A 15,513-nucleotide genomic window follows, 5' to 3' on the forward strand; every position below is an offset into this window, starting at 1 on the left:
AATGGAATTATTCATAAGATAGTTTCTACCTCAGCTCAGGGTGAAATTACTCACTCAGGGTATAATTAAGTCATAGACACACTGGCCTGAATGTGGATAAAGGTGGAAAGGAGATAATTCCTGTTCCAATTTGGGTGCTTTCTGATGTTTGACAAGCCTCTGGTGGGTTAATCCATGAACTGTGGAGAACTCAGAATTCCCTGTAAAGGAGACTGGGTTGTTTTTTTTTTGTTGTTGTTGTTTTGTGTTTTAGTTTCAGGAGAATTGGAGAAGAACTGACAGGGGAGGGAAGGAATAGGCAGAACTGGAAAAGCTTAAGATTGTAAACAGGAAGACAACACTGAAATCCAATAGGTCAAAACTATGTAACAAAGGTAAAGCGTAGAAAAGGTGGAAGCAGCAAAAATAAGGGTTAGGTGTTCTAGACTGAGTGGACACAGATTGTGCTGAGAGGGGCCAGGACAGGCTCGACCACAGCAGGTATTCTTCCCTGCCATGTACAGAAGCACAGGAGAGGTCAGCATTGGCAGTCCCCTTTGCCCCTACTGTTTGTTCTCCGGAGAGTGGGTGTGGACATAGCCAGGTGAGTTCACATGCAAGATAAGAAAATACAAATACATTCAGATGTTGCAGACAAATTAAAATTTATTGAGACAGACAGAAATGCACCTACTTAGGACTACAGTTAAAGCATTTACTATTAACCAAAGAGTCGTGTTCACATTCCAGATAAGTCTACGTGGAAAAGCATTCAGAATTTACTAGATTTTTCTACATCACTATTTCATCTACAATAGGGACAACAAAATGACACTCAGGATTTGGTGGGCTCTCATTACAATGCTACACATTGAACAGGGACAAACATCAGTGACTTTGAGAAAAAGGTATAAAAAGACCAAAACCACCCACTGTAGAAAGGGCTCTTAGATGTTACTGTACAATGTGGTCAAAGTAAAAAATGAAAACAAAACAAATGTGAATTGCATTCTGGGAAAAGTAGAGGGGCAGACCTGGACAGACACGTAGTCATTCACTGCTGGGCGTGGGGAAATGGGCATAAAGAAGGGGAAACTGATAACCAAACCTCAGATTGAATATTAAGGTATTCCCATGCCTAGAATATCTGCAGAAACAAAAAGACATTAATATGGCAGACAACTAACTATGGTGGAAGAAAATTCTGGGGTTTAAGTTGGATGCCAAGGAAATGGTATTAAATAAGAGAACGATTTATGGAATAAGAATAAAACTATTTACTAGAGTTTCCAAAAATGAGTCGGTGAGGATTCAGTTCATGAACTGTCTCAAAAAAAGGTAATCAATTATCATGGTATTATTTTTTTTAATCAACATTCTTATGTATTCTTAGTTGCTAGCAAAAATGCTCCTTCCCAAAAGGAAGAAATCAAAAATTTCACTTCTAAAGGTAAAGTTTCTAAAAATTGTACTAAAGCCCTTTAAAAATCCAGTGATGTCATGCCAAAGTTGAGGCACGAAAAGTGGTGTTAATGTTGGTTGGTCCATTGATTTTGTGTTTCCGGTCTTAGGAGGGCTTTTTATTTAATATCTTAATGAATCAAAATATCTTCTTGGAGTATCTTTGAAAATGAGCATCTCGTTAGCTTACTGGGAACTGACTACAGAGCACATTCTTCTCCATCATTAAGTGAATGCTAAGAATCTTTAAGTGTCATCTTATTTTGACACTTGTCATAAGATAATTAGGCAAATTAAAATCAGTGGTTCTCTGTTCCTCGAAGTTTCTCTAAGTGAAATCAGTTAGTCGATTTTAATTTGTTCTCTTGTGCATTTTTCCAAGCTCAGAGAGACAGTAACAATGGTTTTCTCTGATGGTGTAAACTGAGATTTTTTTTAATGTCTTGATTCTTTTATATACTCTATTATAATTTAGCTGCAATTAAACACCTGTTTTCTAAATTATGATCTTGGTGTTTCGTTCAGGTGAGAAAAAAAAATTGAAACAGGGATGATGCAGTTGAAATCCCAATACAGAGCTTGCCTCTGGCCTCTCTATACCTACAGTCCTGGTTGTACCCATGTATATTAGGCCAAAGAAGTTTATTGTATCAAGTATGTTCATTTCTCATCTGAGACTAACTCTAGAGATGATGCCACTTTGGCCAATGCTAGGATTGGAAAATGCTGGTTTGAGGCGGGTTGACAGAGTACAAAGTGTTTTTTTGCCTGAGTTTTATGTGGTTGTCTTGTGGATGGGCTGGAATTCATGATGAACGAAAACAAACAACAGAAAAAAATGTGGGCCAGAAAGCCTTGCTGGGTGGCTGATGAGGGTATCCAGGAAGCTGGAAACCAGGTGGAGCAGGAGCTTAAGGGCTGGTACTGAACTAAATGGGACCACTTGAGGACTATTCTTTGGTACTTTGTATCTGAGTCAGCTTTGATAGGGTCAGAAATTCTAAAAACGATAGAGATAATGACCCTACCAAATTTGGAGACAGACTCTAATCGTGAACTTACTTCGGGAAAAGAAACACTGATGAAGGGCTTTCTTCATTGGTTTCTTAACATTGGTGCAGGTGAGGTGATAGGGACAGGACTAGCGGGTAAAAATCCAACCCTAGCTTCTCTGTGCTACGATGAAGTTCTTTTTGGCCTCCGTGTGGGATTGTTTACAAAGGATGAGTGGCGGTATAAAATCTGTACAGTTCGTGGACCCTCATTATGATCTGTGGATAGAAATGGGGCAAAAGCAAAACCTTAGATTAAGAATCCGGAATTTTCTTCTGCTAAGGAACACTGTGGTATTGTCTTCTCGGAGAGCAGGGGATATGATATGGAGACATGCCTTGGAAAAAGCCCTTGCGTAGGTAGGGAAGGTGAGAACCTGTGGCGGACGGGATTGTTGCAGCCCGGGGTGGGCTTGGAGCTGAAATGAAAGAGATGGCTTGTGAAGTTGCCCATGTGGGAGTCTCATGGCTTCTGCAAGAAAAGTGGTTTAGGCGGACAGAGGCTTATCCAAATCAAAGGGCTTCCAGGAACTCTGCTAATGCATAGGGGAAGGAGCATCCTCAGCCTGCACGCTGCAAGTGCTGTTAGTGCAAAAAAAGGACTTTGATACAAATTTCTTATCCCAGAAATTGTGATCCAGGTCTGGACAGGCTGATAAATCTAGAATTGTTTTTCAGATGAGTTTTTAGAGTATCTTGAAACACTTTTTTCTGAGAGGTGTGTGTGTGCACCTTGTACATGTACAGTCTGTTCTGTACATACTCAAGCATGTACAGAGAGAAGCGTCCAGACACCGTTTTTTATTAAGGAAATCAATTCCCCAGAGGAACTCTTGACTGAATTAAGGCTCTTGTTTGTAGGAAGCCAGATAGAGTGATATGAAAACTAATTTTTAGTTATTAACACCTGGGGTGGTGGGGCTAGGGGGGAAAAAAAGTACAGTGTGGTGTGTTTTCCACGACATCTACAGGACACAAGAAAAGCACTTAGACACCGTAAGGCTGGGAACCATGCTGGAATAACCACTGGTGTGGGTAATCAAAAAGCATCTTTGACGTTTACAAGGTGGGGGCTCCCTGCACTGTCAGAATCCCACATAAATCACATGCTTGTTGCAAAAATCTCATGGGAGGGAAGGGGGCTCGAATTCAGCCAGCCATTCCCCGTCTAAAAAACAAAACACAACACCCTTCTTCCCACACAAGCGTATGCAAAACCAGAATGCTCTGGGGACAAGAAGTGGTCTCCCAAACCTCGGGTCGGGTACAGAGAGCAACAATGGAGAAGAGGCCTTGGTGCTGCGGAGTCTTATGAGATACAAACGCAGGAGTAGGAAGTGACTTGCAATTCTGTGTGCACCTCGTGTCCTCTTCCCGATGGGGACTACCATATGTACCCGACCTCGTCCTCTTTGTCGTCATCCTCGTCCTCATCATCCTCTGTCACTGCCCGGGTGTGCACCCTCAGCTTGCCCAATCTGTCCTTTGGTCCCAGCTCCCGTTCATCCTCCAGGTCGTCTAGCAGGACCACAGAGCCACCACTGCCAAAATCCCCTGACGTTTCCTGCTCCTCTTCTGAAATATTAAGAAGGAAGACAAGATGGAGGATTAGTTTCTCTTTATACCTTAGGACCATAAGAATGGTTCCTTCGCATGTGACTCAACTGTAGGGAAAAACCATGCAATTCACTCTCTGAATACTGGGGCCTCCCAGCCTGGAGGGACCACAGGCTTTGGGGGCCCCCAGAATTCTTGAGATGCTTCTACCTTCTGGGGTAGAACTGTGGGAGGTTTATCGAAGTCCCTCTCTGCCTGTGACAGTTCCTGACTGTTACAAAATGTTACCCAATCTCCTGCTCATGGTGAGTCCCTGCCACTCCGGAAGCTAGCTACGCATAATCACGTGTGCTTTATTCACAACACCATTGTAAACTTGTTCGCTGTAGACCACGGATAGGTCTTGAAATTTCCCTGCCCTGGGCTTTATTCAGTCAGGACATGCAAGCCGTCATTGTGGGGCTGATGCAGGAAGACCTTACTCACCACAGCTCACAGTGCCCTGTTTCCTGGAGCCAGCCAGCTCGTTTCCGTATTTATCCACACACCAGCACTGCCCTGTGCTCCCGTGGCACTGTGTGGCTTTGTAATAGCCCTCCTCATTACACCGAGGTATGAATGCTCCTGAGGGAATAAAAGGTCCAATTTGAATCAGAGGTGCCCTGATACTCGGGGGGCGATGCCCTCCAAGACGGAGAAGAGGGCTAACCTATCAGACCGGGTACTTCTTGCACAGCTAGCAGGGGAGAATGGGGCCGTTGGTTATTACTTACTCAAGATGACAAGTCCCTGGGTTTTCTTTCTCAAGGTTAGACAGGATCGCTTCTTTGATGGGTTCTTATGTTTCCCCTCTAAATGGTGAATGGGTCCTACTCTTACAACTGGTTAATATTTTTTCAGTTTTACTGAGCTAGAATTGATGGGCAGCCTTGTGGAATGTCAACTGTAGGGCCAAATTTGACTCACATATACTGGGTCATGATTACCACTGTAAGTTTACTTAACATCCATCATCTCAATGATTTAAAAAAAAAAAGATGTGTTTCCCTTGTGATGAGAACTCTTAGGATTTACTATTAACAACTTTCCTATGTACCACACAGCAAAGTTGACTAGAGTCCTCATGCTGTACATTAAATTCCTAGTACTTACATGCCTTTCAACTGGAAGTTTGTACCTTTTGATCACCTTTCTCCAGTTCCCCACCCCCTACTCCCTACCGCTGGGGACTACCAGCCTGATGTCTTTTTCTATGAGTTTTTGTTGTAAACTTTTTTGGTTTATTTTTAGAGAGAGAGAGAACGTGTGTACACGTGAACAGGGGGAGGACAGAGACAGTGTGGAGCCCACTTCAGCCTCTGACAACAGAGAACCCAGTGTGGGGCTGGAACTCACGGAATCACAACATCATGACCTGAGCCAAAGACGCTTAACCGACTGAGCCACCCCGGTGCCCCTGAGATTTTTAGATTCCACATATAGGTGAGATCATACAGTATTTGTCTGACTTACTTCACTTAGCATAATTTCTTCAGGGTCCATCTGTGTTGTCACAATGGGCAAGACTTCCTTCTCTTATGGTATACAATATTCTATCGTGTATACACACGCACCAATATGTCTTTATTCAGTAATCCGTTGATGGACACCTCTGTTGTTTCTGTACCTTGGCTACTATAAATAATGCTGAAGTAAACATAAGGGTACATATATCTCTTCGACAGAATGTCATTTCCTTGGGATATATTCTGAGAAGTTGAATTGCTGGATTGTATGGCAGTACTATTTTAAAATTTTTCATGAACCTCCATACTGCTTTCCCTAGCGGCTGGACCAATTTACATTCCCACCATCAGCGCACAATGCTTCCCTTTCTCCATGTCCTTACTAGCACTTGTTGTGTCTGGTCATTTTGATGACAGCCATTCTAACAGGTGTGAGGTGATATCTCACTGTGGTTTCGATAAGCATTTCCCTGATGATTAATAATGTTGAGCATCTTTTCATGTACCCGTTGGCCATCTGTATGTTTTCTTTAGAATGATGTCTATTTAGATCTTCTACCTATCTTTAAATCAGGTTTTTGGTTTTGGTTTGTTTTGCTACTGAGTTGAGTTCTTTATACATTTTGGGTATTAATCCCTTATCAGATATATGCTTTGCAAATGTTATTCCTCATTCTGTAGGTTTTCTGATAATTTCGCTGTGCAGAAGCTTTTAAGTTTGACATAGTCCCACTTTTTTTTTTTAATTTAGTGGCTCGTGCTTCAGGTGTCCTATAAAAAATATCATTGCTGGGGCTCATGTCAAGAAGCTTTTTCCCCTATGTTTTCTTCTAGGAGTTTTATGGTTTCCAGTCTTGCATTTAAGTCTTTAATCCATTTTGAGTTAATTTTTGTGAGGGGTATAAAATAGACATCTAGTTTCAGTCTTTTACATGTGAATATTCAATCTTCCAAGCACCATTTATTAAAGAGACTAATAGTAGACCTACATACTTGTGTTTATTTTTGGTTCCCTTGATCTTTGTGTCTGTTATTATGCCATCATGCTGCTTTGATGATTACAGCTTCATAATGTAGCTTGGAATCAGCAAGTGTAATGTCTCCTACTTTGTTCTTAGGATTGCTTTGGCTATCTGGGGTCTTTTGTGATTCCATATGAATTTTAGGATTGTTATTTCTATTTCTGCAGAACATACCAGTGGACTTTTGATAGGGATAGCAATTAAATTGTAGATGGTTTTGGGTGATATGGACATTTTAACAATATTAATTCTTCCACTCCATGAACATGGGATTCCTTTCCATTTATTTGTGTTGTCTTTGATTTCTTTCATCAGCGTCATAGAGTTTTCAGTATATACATCTTTCACCTCCTTGGCTGAAACATATCTGCAAACAAGGAAAATTGTACTTCTTTCCAACTTGGATGCCTTTTCTTTTTCTTGACTGACTGTGCTGCATAGGACTTCCAGTAGTATGTTGAATAGGAGTGGTAAGAGTGCCCACTTTGTCTCGTTTCTGATATTAGAGGAAAAGATTTCAACCTTTCACTGTTGAATATGATGTTGGTTGTCTTATGTGGCATTTATTATGTTGAGGTTTGTTCCATTTATACCTAATTTGTGGAGAGTTTTTAAAAACCATGAATGGATACTGGATTTTGTCAAGTGAATTTTCTGCATCTATTTAGATATCACCTTGTATTAATATATCATATTGGTTGATTTGTGTATTTTGAACCATCCTTGCATCGCAGCATTAAATCCCATTTGATCCTTTTAATGCACTGTTGAATTTGGTTTACTAGTATTTTATTGGGAAATTTTGTATGTGTATTTAAGATACTGGCCTGTTTTTTTCTTGTAGGGTCCTTTCTGATTTTGCCATTGGGATAATGCTGGCCTCAAAAATGAGCTTGGGTGTGTTTCCTCTTCTTTGATCTTTTTTGGAAGAGTTGAAGAAGGTGTGGTGGTGTTAATTCTTTAAATGTTCACTAAAATTCACCAGTGAAGCCATTTGGTCCTGGGCTTTTGTTTTTTGGGGATATTTTTGATTAGTAATTCAACCTCCTTACTAGTAATTGGGATATTGTTTTCCTGGAGTAAATACTACTTGGCCATGATACATTGTTATTGGAATACTACTGACTGAATTTACTGATCCTTTTGCATCTGTGTTACTAGGTGATTCACTAAGTGATAAAACTATATGCCTCTATTTCTTCTACTTTTTTTATCATGGCACCCAATTCATGAAATGATTCAGGTGTTTTTCTTTGTCTCCTCTAGACATTTTGAATACACTTTCTTCTGTGAAAGACTCATAAAAATATTTTGGGCCTCTTTTGGGGGGCAGTGAGGTTAGCATTTTGATTTTGATTTTCAGGAATTTCATGGTTTTTCATACGGGTGGGTCTTCTGTTTCTCTTCCGTAACTCACAGTACTTGTTTCAACAAGGTTTTCAAGATTCTGTAAGTTGGCTTATAGCAGTGGTTGTCAAAGTGTGGTCCCAGGACCAGCACCTGCATCATTACCTGGAAACATCTTAGAAAAGCATGTACTTGGGCCCTATCCCACCCAGATCTACTGAATCAGAAACTGTGCTTTTAGTAAACACTCCAAGTGATTCCAATACATGCTGAAGTTTTCTAATTTAGTCTTGGTCATTTTTTGACTTGAAAAAGTTAGTGTTTGTTTTTTCATAAATGCATTTGAAGCTATGACTATTCCTCTAAGTTTTTAGTTGCTTCCCTCTGATTTCGACCCACAAACCTCATTTTCATTCAATCCTGAAAGTAGTTTTAATTTCACTTTTGATTATTTATACTCCACGATGTATGGTCTATTTTGTTTTTAATTTGAATGCCCGTGAAAACACATTAGGAGATATCCCCATGTAGGAAATGATGTGTAAGAAGGTCAATGGTATTTTTATGAGTCAGCCAGAGTAATCTCTCTATGTGGGGAGATGTGATAAAGCAAGCTTGAAAACTAGGTGAGATTCAAGGTAGGCGTTTCATTGGTGTGAGCTAGGGAAAATGGAAGATGAGACGTTTTATCTCAGACTACATGCCTTATAAATGTCTCATTCATTATTAATGAAGCGGTAAGAAGATATGCATAGCCAATGAAAATAAAATTTAAAAACTAGATTTATACTAATTCTTTAACTACCTGTGGACCTTAGGCATATCACTCAAACGCCTGAATAACCTCCTACATGGAGAAATCAGATTAGTGAGCACAAGCCCTTGCACTGGACAGACCTATGGAAGTTGCCTTCAGATCAGAATGATACCTTTGTCTTTTTAGAACCTAGATCCACATAGGTCAAAGTCACAACTTTGGGGTTCTTCCTGAGTCGAACGGGGCATTATCAGAAGTGGGAGGTCTGAGGCAACCCAAAAATCAGTAGAGGAGAAACTACCTGAGTTCACGGACTACTTAGACAATCTGTAAAATCAAAACAAAACAAAACTTGCCCATTTCTTCAAGTACACAGGTGCATGTTTGAAATGGCAAGCCGCTTAAGGGATGCACCTGCTTCTTAATGCTTAACAAGAAAAATTGTGAATTATTGTGTATTACATTGCCGCTGTCAGCTCTCTTTTTAAAAAGCAAGTAAACCAACCCAGACTCCTTTTTTGACAAATATATGAGGTTTACCAATCTCTGCAATGGCCTGGTCTGAATGCCATGACCACTTCTTAGTGCTGGAGAAAGAGGATATGCACCTAAAAGGGAACACTTCAACAAGCCAGCATTTGTTACCTTTACCTCCAGCCACACACGGGCATGTCAGGGAAAAGCACAGTTAACATTCAGACAGAGAGGAGAAATGTGCACTATTTAAACAGATTTATGCTTTCCTCCAGGGATTATTATGCACATGAATCCAAAAAACACATTTAAGCACACCCAAGCCTTTGAACCTGATCTGATAAATACAGAAGAGGCTACAGCTCATCTTCTTCCCTGAATGGACAATTTTGTCTGGGGAATAATTCATAGACGTTACCGCTTGAACTAGGAAGGAACACTTTCATGCTCCATTCAAGAGAGATTCTTGACAGAAGAGAAAGCCGAGGTTTACTGGAGCCCCAAGTAAGGGAGGAGCGGGCAGTAGAGACGGTGTTGGATTCCCACCCTTGCAGCCCTGCCCACTAGTCCTGGGCTAATGGACTAGGCAGCATTTCTCAAACAGCTCGCCTATCCTCAGACTACGTCCAGCCAGCTGTCTGGGGATGAAGCGAGGCATTTCTTTCAGGAAACACTGTTACCTAATGGAATAACCATTGCTGTGGCTCAACATTACACGAGACATAGTTGGTTTAATTAGTTGTTCAAACGAGTGACAAGAAATTGTACTTACCCAACAGGCTCTTCCCCTTGCTCAGCTTCTGGATCCTGTTCATTTCATTCTGGCAAGGGAGACCTGAAAAATAATTTATGAAAGTCAGTTTCCAGATGGTGCAGGACATAATCTCTAATGATTGGCTTCACTCGTGAAGTGAAATGTACACAATGACACACCTGGGACTGGAATGACTCCATATGCTGTTATTAAACAGCACAACAAATTCAGGCCATTAGTGTTACTAATCAAAAAAAAAAAAAAAAAACCCTTACATCATAAGGTACTTAAATAGTATTTGGGGGCTACTTGTGTTGTATAGTAATTGTTCTTCCTGCCACCAACTCAGGCAAATGCCAAGTGCTTCTAGGTGATCTGGTAATAGACATTTTAATCAGCTGAGAACGAGGATCACAGCATCCTCGTGGTTAAGTGTTCCGAATCCACAGATGGGAGCAACTCACCAATACTTAATCTAACCCAGGTCTTGCTACAGGAGAGAAAGAGGATGAGAATAGCTACTTCAGACTTACATAGGCCTCAAGGAACAACTGTAAAATTGTACAAACTTTGAAGCTATGTAAGAGATAGAGAGTAGCAGTGAGAATAGAAAAGTGAAACATTAACTCTCAGCCTCCAAGTCCTCAATTATAAAACACCTGTTGCCATGAATGAGCACAAAACTCAGTTCTCAAGGGAAGGACTGATAGAGTGGGAGCTGCATGGCCAATGAGGGCCTATGACAGTGTGCAGTTCTGTCTCCCAAGAGAAGAACTTATTCCATTCCAAGCCTAAAGAAAGATGGTTTCACCAGTTCTTGAGTCACCGTGACTTGCCTTGGCAGACCGAGTGGCTCTGGAAGGCTCTGATACGTGCTCATGGGCCCCGAGCCAAGGGCAGAAGTATTCTGAGTCTCAGAACATTTACTACAGGCCCCAGACTTGCTTGGACAGAAGTAGCGTAAGTACCTGACCACCTTCTTAACATCTTTTACCCTGTGGAGTGCACGATGCCACCCGGTCTCGTTGCTGGTTCCTTAAGAAAAACTAATATGCTTTATTCGCCCCTGGGTTTAAGGTGCTTTCAGAGTGCAGGAGAAAGATACCAACTGAAAACAACAAAGAAAAAGGGAAACAGATTCCATGTTTGATGAAGTAAAGCATTTACTATGACAAATAAGGGGCACTTAATGAATTCTTAGAATGTACCAGACAAGGTTCTAGAATTTTGTCTTCATCTTTACAACAATCCCATAAAGTAGGGACCAATATTCTTCCTATTTTACCACCGGAAAGCTCATCTTTGTGCAAAAACCATAGGCATTTAGAAGACTGTTCCTGAAGAATGCAAAAGTCGCCCACATTCATAGAAACACTGTGTCAGGGAGTTCCTCAAAAGGTCCGATGGTAATTGTAAAAATTTTACTTCTCTTCCAGCAAGGAAACATGAATCAGGCTGAGACCTACTAAAAAGTACTGCAAGAAAACCCAACTCCACATGAAGAATTCTAACAGAAAACGCGGGCTTCTGAGCAAATGAAAATAGTTACCCAAGACTTAAGTAATCAAGGGTTCTAATGAAAAAGACACTTGGGGCGCCTCAGTCGGTTAAGAGTCTAACTCTCGATCTCAGCTCATGTCTGTTGCGGCCCCTCACTGGGCTTCATGCTGGGTGTAGAGTCCACTTGAAAAAAAAAATCACCACACAAAAAGGACACTCCAGTTCAATGCAGATACAAAGGCTCAAAGACATAAGCGACACAGAAGAAAATTAAACAAATAAAGGAAGGCTGTATCTGAAGCAACAAAACTGATGTGCAACATGTATATAACTGATGCTCCTGAGCAGAGACTAATCAAATGGAACCAAATGTTTAATTCCAGAGCTCAAAAATGCATGACATAGGGGTGCCTGGGTGGCTCAGTCGGTAAGCGTCCGACTTCAGTTCAGGTCATGATCTCACGGTTCATGAGTTCAAGCCCCGCATCAGGCTCCGTGCTGACAGCTCAGAGCCTGGAGCCTGCTTCGAATTCTGTGTCTCCCTCTCTCTCTGCCCCATCCCCATTCATGCTCTGTCTCTGTCTTAAAAAAATAAATAAAATATTTTTAAAAAATTAAAAAAATGCATGACATATCTCAGGAAAGTGTTACGAACTGAGCAAAACTAAGACATGTCCTAGGAAATTCATGTCCTTAATGGGGAACAAAAATTAGTATGGGTTCATATTATTCTATAGCTAAACCCAGTACTAGGAGAGTAAGTTTAATCTTGGCATCTTTGTTTCTGTATAAAGAAAATACCAATATTTACAGATACTCAAGTGGTAACTCAAGAAATATAATTCCAGTGAGAATTTTTGAAGAAACTTCAAAAACTCAAACGTAATACTAAAGAAAAATATAGAAACCAGTCAATAAATAATCCTACCACATGGAAAATTTTAAAGTGCTCTCTCAAAATTTTCTTGGACGGAAGAGGCATTTAGAGCCTTTATTGTAGGACATCTACACATTAATCATAGTAAAAAAAAAAATCCTCACATACCTAATACCTATGGTCTATAGCTAAAAGGGTGCTTTGGAGACAACTTTTAGCCTTGAGTACATGCATTAATCAAAAGGAAATGAGGAAATGTGGAGGTCAAACGGAACTCCCAGGGCTGGTTCTGGGTCATGGAGGACGGTGGTAGAAATCCAACAAAAATAAAGAACCTAACTTAAGAAAAGGAGAGAGGCACACCTGGGTGGATCAGTTAAGCATCTGACTCTTGATTTTGGCTCAGGTCATGATCTCAGTGTTGTGAGATCAAGCCCCATATAGGGCTCTGTGCTGGGTGTGGAACCTGCTTGGAATTCTCTCTCTCCCTGTCCCTTCCCCACCTGCCACTCTGTTTCTAGCTCTCCCACAAAAAATAAAGAAATAATGAGAGAAATACACAAAATGAGTAATAAAAAAAAAAAATAACTATAACAAAATGACTTCTGTTGTAGTTTGATCAACTTCTCCTGGATACCATAATGTGCCACGTAATGGGGTTCTGGCCTCCTTCAGCAGTTGCTGAAAGGGCAGCACATCCAGAGGCCTCCACACAGCGTGGTGACCAGCTCTGTCCCTTGATAAAGGCAGTAACCTCACACTCAGGGTCCTGGCATTACACCTCCAAGAAGCACTAACACGGAGGCTTTGCTTGCTTAGGCTAAGCCTGAACCCTGGCTGAAGGTTACATGATTTTATATGGACTCAAGCCCAAAGCTATCATTAAACTTAGAACTCAATCACTCCAAGTATTTCTATTAAAGTAAGAACATGGCTATTATTTAACACGAATTTGAAGTATTAGTTGATGTGATTAGAAAAGAGAGAGAAGGTATAAAAAGAAAAAAGAAAAAATTATCACTATTTGCAGAGGTTATGATTGCACACCTCAAAAATCAAAGGAAACCAACCAGAATAATTATTATAAACATAATGAGAATTTAGTAAGGTGGGTGTGAACAAGATTAATACTGAAACCACCAGCAGTGAGGAACTATAATGGGAAAAAAAATCAATTTCCTTTACAAGGGCAATAGACAGGAAGTACAGTATCTATGAGAACAAAACTTAAAAATGTAAATCTAGGAGCACCTGGATGGCTCAATTAGGCGTCCAGCTCTTGATTCTGGCTCAGGTCATGATCTCAGTTTTTGGGTTCGAGCCCGACTATGGGTTCTGTGCTGACATTGCAGAGCCCTCTTGGAATTCTCTCTGCCCCTCCCCCACATGGGTGTGCACGCTCTCTCTCGCTCTAAATAAATAAAAACCATTAAAAAAATATAACCCCATTGGTTGATAGATGCTGTTCTACAATAAAAGGATTCTAGATGGAAGAAGAGACGTATAAATATAAAGAAGTATTATATACAATAGAGGAAGCATTCAGATGAGAGGAGGGGGATAGGTTAGTCAATACGTGACAAAAAGGTAACTGAACAACCATTTCCAGGAGTGGGGATAGGGGCTGGGACCATCTCTGACCATACACCAAAAAAACCAAAAGTGATACAAGATTTCAATGAACAACCAACCAACCAAAATGTGCTGAAGAAAACACAAACACAAGAGAATCATGCACCTTCAAACACTGAAGGTATTTGGTACCTTTACCTAAGGTACCCAAAGGTACACTTTACCTTTCTAGACTTAATGTAAGCCTTATGGTTGCTACAAAACCATACAAGATGGAGAAATTTTACACTCTTAAATTGAAAAATGTCTTCCTAAAAAAATGGACCAAGTCAAAGTTGGGGAAAAATATATTTGCAATACATGTGACTTCAACAGTGCTAATGTCCTTCATTGAGAAAAAAAAATTCCTAGAAACATACCAAAAATGTACAAAAAATAGGAATTTCTCAAACACGAAGGTGTTCAATCTAAGTTATAATAAGAGAAATGAAATGAGACCCATGAGGAAATGTAACAGCTTGTCCCTTAACTTGGCAGTGACCACAAGGTTTGGCTCCACCGTGGGGAACTAGGTATTCTTGGAGAGCGTAAACATGGGTACAACGTTTTTGGAAGGCAAATTGGAAATACAGCTTAAATTTAAAAATGCACCTGCCCTGTGACCAGTAACTCTTTTAGGAATGTCTCTTGTAATCCTGTAAACATGTACATGAACGCGACACCACGTGCCCTTTTTTAACGCCCACATTTTCTGCTCTGGGGGTGCACAGATTCTGAATACACGCAGGCATACACACATGTATAATTTAAATACTATAATACTCATAACCATCTCCCTTTCCTGGGCAGAGGTTCTGACAGCCATGCCTGCAGAGTGCCCATGATACCCGATTCAGGCGGAGGCATATTTTCCTGAGACTTGGGAATGGAATTCAAATACAAGCCAGCGTCTGCTAGCTGTCGTGCGCCACACTTGGGCACAACCCCAGGAAGCTAAGGCAGAAGAAGCAAAGCTAGACTATGTGGCTTCTCCAGCAGACTCAGGGCTCCTGCCCCTAGATTCCTGAGAGTCTGTAGGGGGACTCCCTTGTCTGACCTTCCAACAAATTAGAGATACTCCTGTATTCTTTCCACATATTCCTCAAATAGTGCGTCTTTCTGGAGTTAGTGGGAGTAGTTTATAACCGAAATCTCCTTGTCTACAAAATTCAGTATAAATCTGTATTTATCCCAGAGAAAAGGACAAGGGGCTTTCTCTAAGGGGAACATGGAGAACTCATGTGACAACGGGAATTATGATACTCTCACATTTGTACAGTATTTCTCACATTAAGGTTCTCACAGTGACCTTGGGAATTCTATAGCAAAGGTTCCGGCACCCATTTGACAGATGAAAAAATCGAGGCACAATATGGTCAGGAGATCGTCCCAGAGGGTGACTGAAGTAATGGACTCTACCATTATGCTCTTGAATTTTCTGATATACCATGAGAAGAGTGGAAATAAAATAGAAGAAAAGAGCCTTTGGGTCTGCCATTATCAGATGAATGCTCTACTTTCTACTTGTGTTCTTCTGCCTGATCTCCACCCAGGGCTCTCCCCAGTATGTGATATGTGGGCCTTCCTTGCCCAGTGTGGCTGCCCTGAACTTGGGAC

At 40.8% G+C, this 15,513-nt stretch overlaps 1 protein-coding gene across 1 annotated transcript in view; it reads right to left on the minus strand.

Annotated features, from left to right (window-relative positions):
- Nucleotides 1-625: 625 nt before the first annotated feature.
- SPOCK1 (SPARC (osteonectin), cwcv and kazal like domains proteoglycan 1) overlaps nt 626-15,513 on the minus strand; it is a 527,907-nt gene continuing 513,019 nt past the window's right edge. Inside the window, exons 9-11 of the mRNA XM_047869748.1 lie at nt 9,927-9,989; nt 4,536-4,673; nt 626-4,067 (exon numbers count right to left, since the gene is read on the minus strand). Coding sequence (XP_047725704.1) covers nt 3,877-4,067; nt 4,536-4,673; nt 9,927-9,989 — 392 coding nt within the window. The 3' untranslated portion in view covers nt 626-3,876. The remainder of the gene's footprint in view (nt 4,068-4,535; nt 4,674-9,926; nt 9,990-15,513) is intronic.

The sequence above is a fragment of the Prionailurus viverrinus genome, chromosome A1 (genome assembly GCF_022837055.1).
Source record: "Prionailurus viverrinus isolate Anna chromosome A1, UM_Priviv_1.0, whole genome shotgun sequence".
NCBI classification, from domain to species: Eukaryota; Metazoa; Chordata; class Mammalia; order Carnivora; family Felidae; genus Prionailurus; species Prionailurus viverrinus.